At 40.5% G+C, this 12,055-nt stretch overlaps 1 protein-coding gene across 2 annotated transcripts in view; it reads left to right on the forward strand.

Moving 5' to 3' along the window:
• The first annotated feature begins 522 nt into the window (after positions 1-522).
• Positions 523-12,055, forward strand: part of Aatf (apoptosis antagonizing transcription factor) — a 110,220-nt gene continuing 98,687 nt past the window's right edge. For both annotated transcript variants that reach the window (XR_013436178.1, XM_005321523.4), the window contains exons 1-4: positions 523-794; positions 1,834-2,025; positions 4,261-4,689; positions 5,285-5,422. Coding sequence is in view for 1 of the 2 variants with exons in the window: in XM_005321523.4 (XP_005321580.2) it covers positions 704-794; positions 1,834-2,025; positions 4,261-4,689; positions 5,285-5,422 (850 nt within the window). In the remaining variant the exon portion in view is untranslated. The remainder of the gene's footprint in view (positions 795-1,833; positions 2,026-4,260; positions 4,690-5,284; positions 5,423-12,055) is intronic.

Raw genomic sequence — 12,055 nt, forward strand, 5'->3', positions numbered from 1 at the left:
TACAGAAACCATCTCTGTTTGTGCACATAGTGATTCCTAATTATTCCTATTTATAAAGAGCCCAGTAGTTTGCTTCCACTTACACATATACATCCCTGACATAGGATTTCCATATCCCAGCCACCCAGGAGTGGGGTAGAGTATTCCCAGACTCAGATTCCTCTAAATTATGAAAAGCCAAATCTGTTTTGGGTCCCAGTATATGCCTCTGTGAGTACGCACCCAAGGTTTCCTTCTTCCCAAAGCAGCCACCGTGGGCTACGGTTACAGTACGCTTTATTCTTAAATGAACCTCACACAAAGCTTGAGGCATATTTTGTGCAAGGGCACAAGGGCTGCGCGCAACGCAATCAACGCTCGGAGCCAGAGGCAGTCACGTGCCACCGCGCGCTCCCGCGTCTCTCCACACGCTACCTCGACGCACGCGCACGCGCACACGCGTTCGAAGGGCCACAATCCCTTAAACCTTCCGCGCGCTTCCGCCGTCAACCTAGCAACGCCGTAGTGACACGGCAGGCCCCGCCCCCTCCCGCTCGCGCCTCCCGGAAGTTGCCGGTCTGGAGCTGAGCTCCAGGCTCCGCGCGGTCCCTGGCTGTGTTGTGGAGGAGTGTCTGAGCTAGAGCTTCTGGCCTGGGATAGAGCGTTTGAGCAGGGGCTTGGGTCGCACATTCACGTGCACAGCGCGAACCCGGACCTGGTGACGATGGCGGGAACGCAGCCCCTGGCCCTGCAACTGGAACAGTTGTTGAATCCGCGACCGCGAGAGGCGGATCCTGAGGCCGACCCGGAGGAGGGTGAGGCCTGACAGGCGGGCCACGTGTCGAGCTGTGGGCTCTGCCTGGCGGGGATCGGGGTGGCATGTGAGGGGTTTGCAGCCGTGCCTCGCCGCCTCTCCTACTCTTGTAGAGGAAAATTGCCTCCTGCGAGGGTTGCCCCCGGACTCTGGAGGAGAACTTCAGCTTCTTTCGACCTGCCCTCTAGATTTGGTGTCCCAGTGGGTGGGCGGTCCCGGACTCATCCCCAGCATTCCAGCCAAGAGCTGGTTAAAGTTGATCGAGGGCTGTTGGAGGAAACCAGAGTGTGGCAGCAGGCCCGATAGCAGGTTGGAAATTATCTTTCAGGAAGTCCTGACTGGCACTGACCTTTGGTGGAAGACGTGCTCATCAGTTTTTGTTTTTTGTTGTTTGAAGTCAGGCCGCCTCTAAAAACTTGCTTGGAGAACGAAGGAAAAAGTAGTATTCCCTGATTCTGTTTAAGCCTCTTTAGGTCTCAAGATGCTTGCTTGGGGGCTGACAACATACCACTGTTCTGTAAGCTGGATGTTCAAGGTCTAGCTGGGAATAATCCTGCTTTAGTCTTAGGTCAGAGAAGTGTGAGGAAGGGATAATAATGAGGGATAAATGTGAGAATGTGAGTCTGAACTGTGCCTTAGGAATATCAGTTGAAGGAACCCGGGGCTGTTGAGCCAGGATAGGGAGAAGAAAACTCTCCGAAAGAGGGGGTAGAGTGAAGATAGAACTTGATGGCTGATTTAAGATATTGGAGTCGGTGTCTACATGCAAGGGGAATTAGACTAATTTTACAGGATCCAAGATAGTAAATATAAATATAGATATGTATTCACTATTAGATAGAAGGAGTCAGCTTTCTGTTTAGAAACATCAGTAAGATAAGTGATCTATCTACCTGGAGAAGTAATGCGTTCCCTATTTCTGGAACTTGATGGGGATTTTTGTAGAGGGCATTGGAGTATGAATTGAAAGAGTTTAACAGAGGTCTTATTAATGTTCTTCCTAACCTGAGACTCTGATTACTTTTCCCTCTCCCGCTCAGCTACTGCTGCCAGAGTGATTGACAGGTTTGATGAAGGGGAAGATGGAGAAGGTGATTTCCAGGCAGTGGGTAGTATTAGAAAACTGGCATCAACCTCCCTATTGGACACAGACAAAAGATATTCTGGCAAGACTACTTCTAGAAAAGCTTGGAAGGAAGACCATTGGGAGCCGACTTTGCCAGGTTCATCTGGTGAGTGAATTTATTTGCATGGAGCTCTTTCTTCCCTATTTCTTCAGGATAAATCTTTTTTTCTTTTAATTTTTGATGCTCTGCAAATCTATTATCTTAGAAGAGAGCAATGATTTGGTATTTGGAAAGGATCTAGAGGTTTCTTCATTTCACTTCACCAGGAATCTAAAACCCAGAGTGATCAAGTTGCTATATTTAGGTTCATATTAATGGTTCACCCTAAAATGGTGTGAAAGAAAAGGTAATGCATACTGGAAAGGATTATTTGTCAAAGAAGTATGGTATCTAATGAGCATGTTTGGCTCAGTTGTGGCCCTTTCCCTTTTGTTTTTCAGGTCTTATATTGACAACTATATAGTATTAATTATTTGTGAAACTCATATTCTGTTCTTGTAAGAATAACATAATGCTTCCCTCTTCCTTGCAAAAAAGTTGGGAGGATATGAGCTTACAGTTTTAAATAATTGTAAGTTGCTCATGGTGGAAAAAGGGGCTGGATATGGTGATTATTTAGGATGCCATTTGTTTTCCTTTAGGGAGGTCAGGAATGCCATATTGAGAATCCACAGATAACATAAAAAGAACTGTCATTTGGGTTATGATATCTATGATTTAGTCCTTGATATAATTCTGGGAGCTTCTGATAAGCTCATTTCATATTCTTTGTCTAGAGACTGATGAAGGGACCAGTCATGAGACAAATATGATAATTTTGTAGAACTCTCATCACATGTCATCCACTGTAGTTCTGAGAGCCTAGAATATAGTATATCCTCAAAAAATATTGTTACCATTATTACTACCTGTATTTTTTATTTAATACTCTCAGTAGCTCCACTGTTATTATTTATCCCCATTTTACAGATGAAGAAAGTGAGAGGCCAACTAGTTAAATAACTTGTTCTGAATCATACAGTTTTTAAGTGGAAGAGCCATGATTCAGAAGAGACAGTCTGATTCTAAGTTCTGTAGTATTTTTAAATTTTTTGTGGTACAAGAGATTAAACCCAAGGGTGCTCTATCACTGAGCTACATCCCCAGCCCTTTTTTAGAGGCAAGTTCTTGCTTAGTTGCCCAGGATGGCTTTGAACTTGTGATCTTCTTACCTCACCACCTGTGTAGCTGAGATTATAGGCATGTACCCAGCTCAAGTTCTACACACTTAACCACTGTGTTGTTTGAGTGTTTCTTAGTCTCAGAAATGTTGTACATTTAAAGAATTTTTTTTTTTTTTAAAGAGAGAGACAGAGAGAGAGAATTTTTAATATTTTATTTTTTAGTTTTCGGCAGACACAACATCTTTGTTTTTGTATGTGGTGCTGAGGATCGAACCCGGGCCGCACGCATGCCAGGCGAGCACATTACCGCTTGAGCCACATCCCCAGCCCACATTTAAAGAATTTAAAAGATTATTTGATGGTTTTGCACTTAGTTTTTGAATTTATAAAAGTATGTATATTCCTTGCAGTGCTGGGGATTGAACTCAGGACCTTGTATATGCATCTATATATTTTTGGGTATCAGAGATTGAACCTTAGGGGTACTTAACTCTTTCTTAAATTTTGAGACAGGATCTTGCTAAGTTTCTGAGGCTTCTGCCTAACTTGGCGATCTTTCTCCCTCAGACTCCTCTGAGTTGCTGGGATTGTGAATGTATGCCACCATGCCCATTCTGTATTTATGTTTGACAGCATTGTCTATGTCTTTAAGTATACGTATATCTGTTTTATTTTATTTTTTGATACTGGGGATTGAAACCAGGACTACTTAACCACTGAGCCACATTTCCAGCTCTTTTTAATATTTTATTTAGAGAAAGGGTTTCCGCTGAGTTGCTTAGGGTCTTGCTAAATTGCTGAGCCTGACCTTGAACTCATGATTCTCCTGCCTCAGCCTACTGAGTAGCTGGGATTACAGGCATATATAATCACATCCAGCTTCCTTATAGTCTTCCTAAATTCACTTGTACCAGAGTTAATATTTGTCTCTCCTTATGGTTACTGAAATTTTGTCAAAGCACTTGTAATTCTTCCTTGTAGAATATTGTCTTAGAGTTAGACCCATGTTCTATTTATAGCATTTTAGTAGTAATAAATATTTGTCGAATTGTGTATCATAATAAAATTTTCCCACTATGAGGTGCCAAGTTCTTCAGTTGAAATGAAAAAGATATGGCTTGGTGTTTTTCTTCAGGTAATGCCCATTTTTTTCTTTTTTCCCTCCCATCTGGTTCAGATGATGAAATACCTGAGGAAGGGTCTGGAGATGGAGATTCAGAGGGACTGGGTCTTGAGGAATTAGATGAGGATGACGCCAGTACTGCTGAGGAACAAGATTCTGCGGACGATGGGGAGAGCAGCCTGGCAGGGAGGAAGAAGAGTAGAAGCCTCTCTGCAGAAACACCAGGCTTCAGTTTCCAGAGCATTAGTGACTTTGAGAAATTTGCCAAGGGAATGGATGACCTTGGGAGCAGTGAGGAGGAAGAAGATGAAGAGGAAGAGAGTGGCATGGAAGAAGGTGACGGCGAGGAAGACGGGGAGGGTGAGAGTGAGGAAGACAGGGCTGGAGACAAGAGCAGTGAAGATGATGGTGTGGTGATGACCTTCTCCAGCGTCAAGGTTTCTGAGGAAGTGGAGAAAGGAAGAGCAGTGAAAAATCAGATAGGTCTGTATGTGGTTTTATTGGTTACTTGTTTTTCAGAAATATATGCATTTTTTTTAAATGTTGATGGATCTTTATTTGTTCATTTATTTATATGAGGTGCTGAGAATCGAACCCAGTGCCTTGCACATGCTAGTCAAGCACTCTACCACTGAGCCACAACCCTAGCCCCAAAGTATATGCATTTTGGCAACTTTTTTTTGGTTTGGTTTTGGCTGGTCTGTCTCTTTGGTGTTCTTCCAATTAGTTTGTGACATGCCTCACTTACCCAAAGGCCTAAAGCCCTGTTCCTCCATGCTTAGCCAGCCGTTTCTGCACTGAGCTGCTTAGCTGGTTCTGCTCTAGTACTTGTGGCAACTGTGGAAGATTGAAGAGGAGAGTGTTTTCTTCTTTCCTTGGGCTTTAGATTTCCCTTTCTTATAGCAAATATTTGCTTCCAAGATATGGAATTTATTTCCTAAAATAAAGAGTATTTCCATGGCATGAAACTGATAAAGCTGTGTTGCTTAGAGACTGATATAATTTCCTGTCCCTCCCCTATCCCTATTCCAGAATATTTTATAACTCAGAGGTGGGGTCCTCTTTTCTTCTTTCTTAGCACTGTGGGACCAGCTCTTGGAAGGAAGGATCAAACTACAAAAAGCTCTGTTGACAACCAATCAGCTGCCTCAACCAGATGTTTTTCCTGTTTTCAAGGACAAAGGTGGCCCAGAGTTTGCCAGCGCCTTAAAAAATAGTAAGATTACTTATCCCATATTGGGATACTTAGAAGCAACTACTGAGGCACATTGGGATATATTGGGATTAATGTAAAGGAAAAAGAGAATATTTTATTTTAATGATATTATGATATAGAACAGTGGTTTCTACTCTTCTAAAAATAACATTATGATCCATTTATCAAATGACACTTTTGATTAAAATGGATTGGTTACTTGAGCCTTATCTAATCCACTTTCTTCTTGCCTGCTCTTGTCCCCATTCTCCCCTTGCTTTCTCAGTTGCTTCCTTTTTTGGAGCGGGGGTTCTGGAGATTGAATTCAGGGGCACTCTACATCTTAGCTACATCCCTAGCCCTTTTTATTATTTTTTGTTTTGAGATAGGGTCTCACTAGGCTGTCAATAAATTGTGATCCTCCTGCCTCAGTCTCCATGCTGGCTTTTAAGTTACTTCTTTAATGCTTAGGGAATATTATTTGAAAACCCACTGGTGTAGAACAAAAGGCAGAGTATGAGTGATTAAACTCAGTTCATTCAAGTTGTTTGTATCATGTATTTAAAAGATGCCTGCCTTTGGGAGGTTATTTAGAATAACATGCTAAAGTGATCTTAGATCTTCCTTTGGGTGGCAAAAAAGTGAGGATAAATGATGTCTGCAGAGGGAGGAATAAGTTTTGGGAAAACATACTGAGCTATAAAGTCAGAAGAATTCTAGGGAGAAAAAGAATTTAGAGATTATTTGATTCCAAATTCCCTCATTTTACAGATGAGAGAACTGAGGCCTAGAGAAAATGACTTGCCCAAAGTTACAGAGCTTGTTCATGAATGTCAGAGACAAAACTCCAGCTTTTCTGCCTCATGATACTGCCTCCTGTGTGCTCAGTGGCACTGAAGGACTGGGCATAGGGAGATTTGGGGTGAGTGTTCTGTGGTTGGAATCACTATTTTGTATTTGCATGCTTGGACTTAGTATTTTCATTTGCTCTTTTAAACTGAGATCCAGGGCTGGGGATCTCAGTTGGTAGAGTGCTTGCCTTGCTTGCACAAGGCCCTGGGGATCTCAGTTAGTAGAGTGCTTGCCTTGCATGCAGGAGGTCCTGGGTTCAATCCCCAGCACCACAACAAAACAAAACAAAAACTGAGATCCAAGTCTGCTGACACACACCTGTAGTTCCAGCTGCCTGGGAGACTGAGGAAGAGGTTACCTTAAGCCCAGGGGTTTGAGGCCAGGGTAGGTCACATGGCAAGGACTCGTCTCAAAAAATTTTTAAAAAACTTATGGAGTTAAGAATTACAAGGGACCTTGAGAGGATATCTAATTTGACATCTGTCTCTATGTGGGACCACTTGAAACTGTTTAAAGTATGTGTATAGGATTTCTAGGAAAGGGAATTTTGTGAATGTTTAGTGTATAGGAGAATATCAGGTTTAATTTGGAATGACTTCCTAGGGTCCAGTTGTTAGTTTTTGTGTCCTGTCATGCTTGAAATCTGTTTTCTATGTGAAAAGTCTGGGCAATCCTTCCAAAACCCTCCTGTATCTATTGTGAGGGTGGGTCTTTTATACCCCTGCCCCAGATTTTCCTTCTTCCTCAAAAGAGATGATACATTGATGGTTTCACATTTTCTGAGATTTTTGGAGCACTTCTCTGCTATTTTTAATGCCCCAGTACCCTAATTTCTGGAATGCCTTTGAATGAGGTCTAAACTGCTCAGGATTACATATCTTTATGGCAAAGATCTTTTCCATTTTGTTGATCATTATTAGTCTTACTTGAGTTTTTTCTTTTTTTAAAAAAATTTATCTTAAAATATAGGTAGCCTAAGGGTTAGCATTAATGGACACATTCTTACTCTTGGATACCACTTAGTTCCTTTAGCCATTGATCAATTAACTTTTATTTTATAATATTTCCAATCATTTTAATCTGTCTTTTTTAGTTTGTAACTAGTTGCCTCTTTGCCTCATTGGTGAACTCAGTTAATCTGACATTGCCTATTAATTTGACAGGGTGCTTTGTGGTGGAAGAAGAAGAAAGAAAATCTTGGTGTCATGTTTTGAGAGGATGGGGAGCTAATACCTAGAATTTAGGGGTACTCAACTACTGAGCCACATCTCCAGCTTTATTTACTTATTTATTTTTTAATCTTGTTTTTAATTCTCAGCTTTATTTTGTATATTTTGAATTTTATTTAGAGACAGGGTCTCACTGAGTTGCTTATTAGCCCTCGCTTTTGCTGAGACTGGCTTTCAACTCACGATCCTTCTGTCTCAGTCTCCTGAGCTGAGGGATTACAGGTGTGCGCCACCATTCCTGGCATGGCTACATTATTCTGGATTGCCAGTTTATACCATGTTAGATAACTAGCTGATATGGAATATAACTAAATTTATACCAACTTCAGAAGAAACACTGGAACTTACTGTTTTTAATTAAATCTCTTCATTTGTTTGGTCTTATAGGATAGACTACCTGGGTTTTGATTCCTTCTCAGCAATGGATTAGCTCTGTGACCTTAGACAAGATACTTCATAATAAAATGGGGATAATATGGTTATGAGGATTAAATGACAATCAATATAAAGCATTAACACAATGTCTGACACACATGATGCCATTAATGTTAGGTATTAGTATTATCTTTTTCTCCTAAAAGGCATTTGGCAATGTTCATGTAAATAGTCATCAGTGTAACTAACCATCATCCCCATTGTCTTCAGTGGTTTTTAAATTTTTTATTAGTATTCAGCTTCTCTGTATAATTTAAATTAGCTATTTGTTCTGGAAGGTAGGTAGTGTTATAGTCTGTATTTATAATTTCGTTTTGACCTCTCATAATACCATGGAAAGGTGGCTTTTTCTTATTGTCAAGCTGCATTCTTGCCTTCCTGAAGCATTTACTTTACCTTGAAATATTTCCCTTTGGCTTTGATGATACTACAGATGCCATTTGGGTTCTCCTATCTTTCTGATCTCTTCTCATGTTTTTCTTTTATCCTCTCACTGTAACTTCATTGCATTTAGAATCCTGTCCTTGGGTTGTGTTTTCTTAATATATATTCTCCTTGTACTACTATTTACTCTCATGTCCCTAACTATAGCTTCTAAAACAGCAGACTTCTAGCTATATTCTAGCACAGTAAACTCCTGAATGCCAAGTCATTGTACCTTTAGCTCCTTGAACTTCACTTTTTAGAAATCAAACAAATGTTTTCTTCTCTTTCTGCTTCTCCAATACGTGCACTAAGTGCCTAGTTACCTTGGAGTTATATGTTGATAATTAGAGCTCTTGGACCATGAAGTGATTTCAAAGACATTTTTAAAAAGATGCCTATGATCTCAGCTTCTTGGGAGGCTGAGGCAGGAAAATCCCAAGTTCGAGGCCAGCCTTGGCAACTTACTGAGATCCTGTCTCAAAAATAAAAAAGGGGGCCCAGTGAGGTGGCTCACGCCTGTAATCTAGCAGCTCAGGAGGCTGAGGCAGGAAGGTTGCAAGTTCAAAGCCAGCCTCAGCAGTTTAGCAAGGCCCTAAGCAACTCAGTTAAGACCCTGTCTCTAAATAAAATACAAAATAGGGCTGGAGATCAGTGGTTAAGTGCCCCTGAGTTCAATTCTTGGTACCAAAAAAATAAAAAAAAGTAAAAAAGGGGGTTGTGGGTATAGCTCAATGGTAAAACACCCCTGGGTTCAATTTCCAGTAGTGTACCCACACACAAAAAATACATTGATTTTTTTTTTTTGGGGGGGGCGGGGGAGTGGGGTACCAGGGACTGAACTCAGGGGTACTTGACCACTGGGCCATATTCCCTGTCCTATTTTGTATTTTTATTTAGAGATAGGGTCTCAACTGAGTTGCTTAGCACCTTGCTGTTGCTGAGGCTGGCTTTGAACTTGCGATCCTCCTGCCTCAGCCTCCCAAGCTGCTGGGATAACATGTGCCACTGCGTCCAACCATTCTTTGATATTTTAATGACTATAAAAGTAGTAAGTCATGTAAATCTTAACAAAATTAAGGGATATTCCATGCCAAAGTACTTTTCCAATGATGTTAGCTTTTCTGCTCTTTTTAACAAATTCTTTATTATTAGGAGGTGGGCCTTTTATGTTGACGGCAATAATATGTAATGAAGAAGGCAAATTGCTATGGAAATCTCTGTATGAATTATTTAAAAATTTTCACTATGGACTGTATCAAATCTATTTAAAAACAGAAACAATAGTAGAGTGAACCCCTGTATATCATCACCACTTAAACAGTTAACCCATAGCCAATTTTATTTTATCAGTACTTATACTAGCTTCTCCTGTTTCTGGATTGTTTGGAGAAAATGACATATAACCTCTGGTTTTACCAGTAAATCTTTCAGCCTATATGTCTAAAACTTAAGAATTAAAAAAAATCTTGATACCATCATCCCACATAGGAACATTAATAATAGTCTGGGGATATAGTTCAGTGGTACAGCACACTTGCTTAGCATGCATGAGGCCCTGAGTTCACAACCCCAGTATTGAAAAAAAAAACAAACAAAAAAGAGCAGTAAGTTTTGTTTTGTTTTTGTAATGGGGATTGAACCCAGGGCCTCATTCACACTCTTCACCACTGAGCCATATCCCTAGCCCTTTTTTAATATTTTATTTAGACACAGGGTCTCACTGAGTTGCTTAAGGCCTTGCTAAGTTGCTGAGGCTGGCTTTGAACTTGCTATCATCCTGCCTCAGCCTCCTGAGCTGCTGGGATTACAGGCATGTGCCACCACGCCTGGCTCAGTAATTTTGTAATAAGCATGACTGATTTGGGTGGGTGGGAGAATTGAGAGCATTTCTGTAACAGGCACTCTTCTAGTGTCTTTTTCAGAGTTTGCTCTATAACTTTAAATAAAGTGATTAAAGAAAAGCTAAACTTTCACCATAATAAGTTGACCTTTTAGTGAATTGCATGTTATTAATGTATTTAATGAGATGCATTACAAACTGCAGTGAGCACCATGTTTCATTACAGGTCTAAAATGCAATATCATTAAAGACCTTTAGTGGAAACAATGGTTGACATTTTGATATTTCCCGTAAGCAAAACATCCAGGAACACAGTATAATGTAACATAAATGCAGAGGAAGTATTAAAATTTTTTACTTGCCTAAGAGTTTAAAACAGATCCTACCATTAATAAAGTATATTTTCTTTGCTCCCCCTCATCTTTCTACTTTAATTAATATTCACCCCCTCATCTCTCTGGCCCGTCCCTGAGAACCTAAGTTACTTTGACTTGAATAGACTAACATTTTTAATGCTAATTTGACCTCAGCATGGAATAGACACTTTAAGAATGATGTTTTAAATTTTGAGTAAGTCAGGGGCAGTTGTTGAGTTTTTTTCTTTATTTAAATTTATTTTATTTTGAGAAAGGGTCTCACTAAGTTGCTGAGGCTGGCCTTGAACTTGCCTGCCTCAGCCTCCTCTGTTGCTGAAATTACAGATATATGCTACCATGCCCAGCAGTCATGGAGCTTTAATAGATAATGTTTCTATTTTAGATTTTAAATGTTATTCAGTTAATTAATTTATTTGGTACTGAGGATTCAACTCAAACGTGCTTTACCACTGAGCTACATCTCCAGCTGTTTTTGTTTTTTGAGACAGGGTCTTGCTAAGTTACGGAAGCTCTCGCTAAGTTGTGATGGCTGACTTCACAACTTCCTAAGTTGCTGGGATTATAGGCATGTGCCACTACATCTGGCTCAATTTTATTTATTTTAAAATGGCAGTATGTTCATGGGTTCAAAATTCAAAAGATACTAAATATTATACAGCAAAAATCTCTCCCTTGTATACCACCCTCTCAGTTCCCTATCCTGTAGGCAACCAATATTGTCAATGAAATATGTTCCCCCCTTTTTAATTATAGTTGCCTTAGGTGGCAAATCTTTGAAGCCCTATTTCAGAATTCTCTCAATTAAGCTTTATGGCTTCATAGCACAGTTCTCATGATCTATGGAACCCTGCAATTCTGTTACTTGGGATGGGTGTAAGTATTGCTTGGGGTAAAGATAGGTGCTTTGCAACCTTTTCCAAGTGTAGCATTGTGTAGGCCATAAGAACCCTTATTTACTGCAGGCTTCATCTGTGGGGTAAGACTGAGCTTTTTGTTTCAGCTGATAGTTACCATTTATTTAAAATTTGTGTTCATTTTTTTGAGATGCTGGTGATCCAACATAGGACCTTTTATGTGCTAAGTACACTCTGTACCACTGAGTTACACCCCAATATCTTATTTTTAAAAATAGCTTTACTGGCCAGGTGTGGTGGTGCATGCCTGTAATCCCAGTGGTTTGGGAGGCTGAGACAGGAGGATTGTAAATTCAAAGCCAGCCTCAGCAACTTATTGAGGCCCTAAGCAACTCAGTGAGACCCTGTCTCTAAATAAAATGTAAAAAAGGGCTGAAGATGTGGCTCAGTGGTTAAGTGCTCCTGGGTTCAATCCCCAGTACCTCCCTTGCCCAAAAAATTTTTTTTGCTTAGGGCCTCCTTAAGTTGCTGAGGCTAGCTTTGAACTTGTGATCCTCTTGCCTCATATTCCTGAGTCATTGGTATTATAGGTATGCGCTGCCACACCCAGCTTGGTCTTGAAGTTTGGATCTTCCTGCCTT

This window comes from Ictidomys tridecemlineatus, chromosome 3, assembly GCF_052094955.1.
Source record: "Ictidomys tridecemlineatus isolate mIctTri1 chromosome 3, mIctTri1.hap1, whole genome shotgun sequence".
Classification (NCBI taxonomy): Eukaryota; Metazoa; Chordata; class Mammalia; order Rodentia; family Sciuridae; genus Ictidomys; species Ictidomys tridecemlineatus.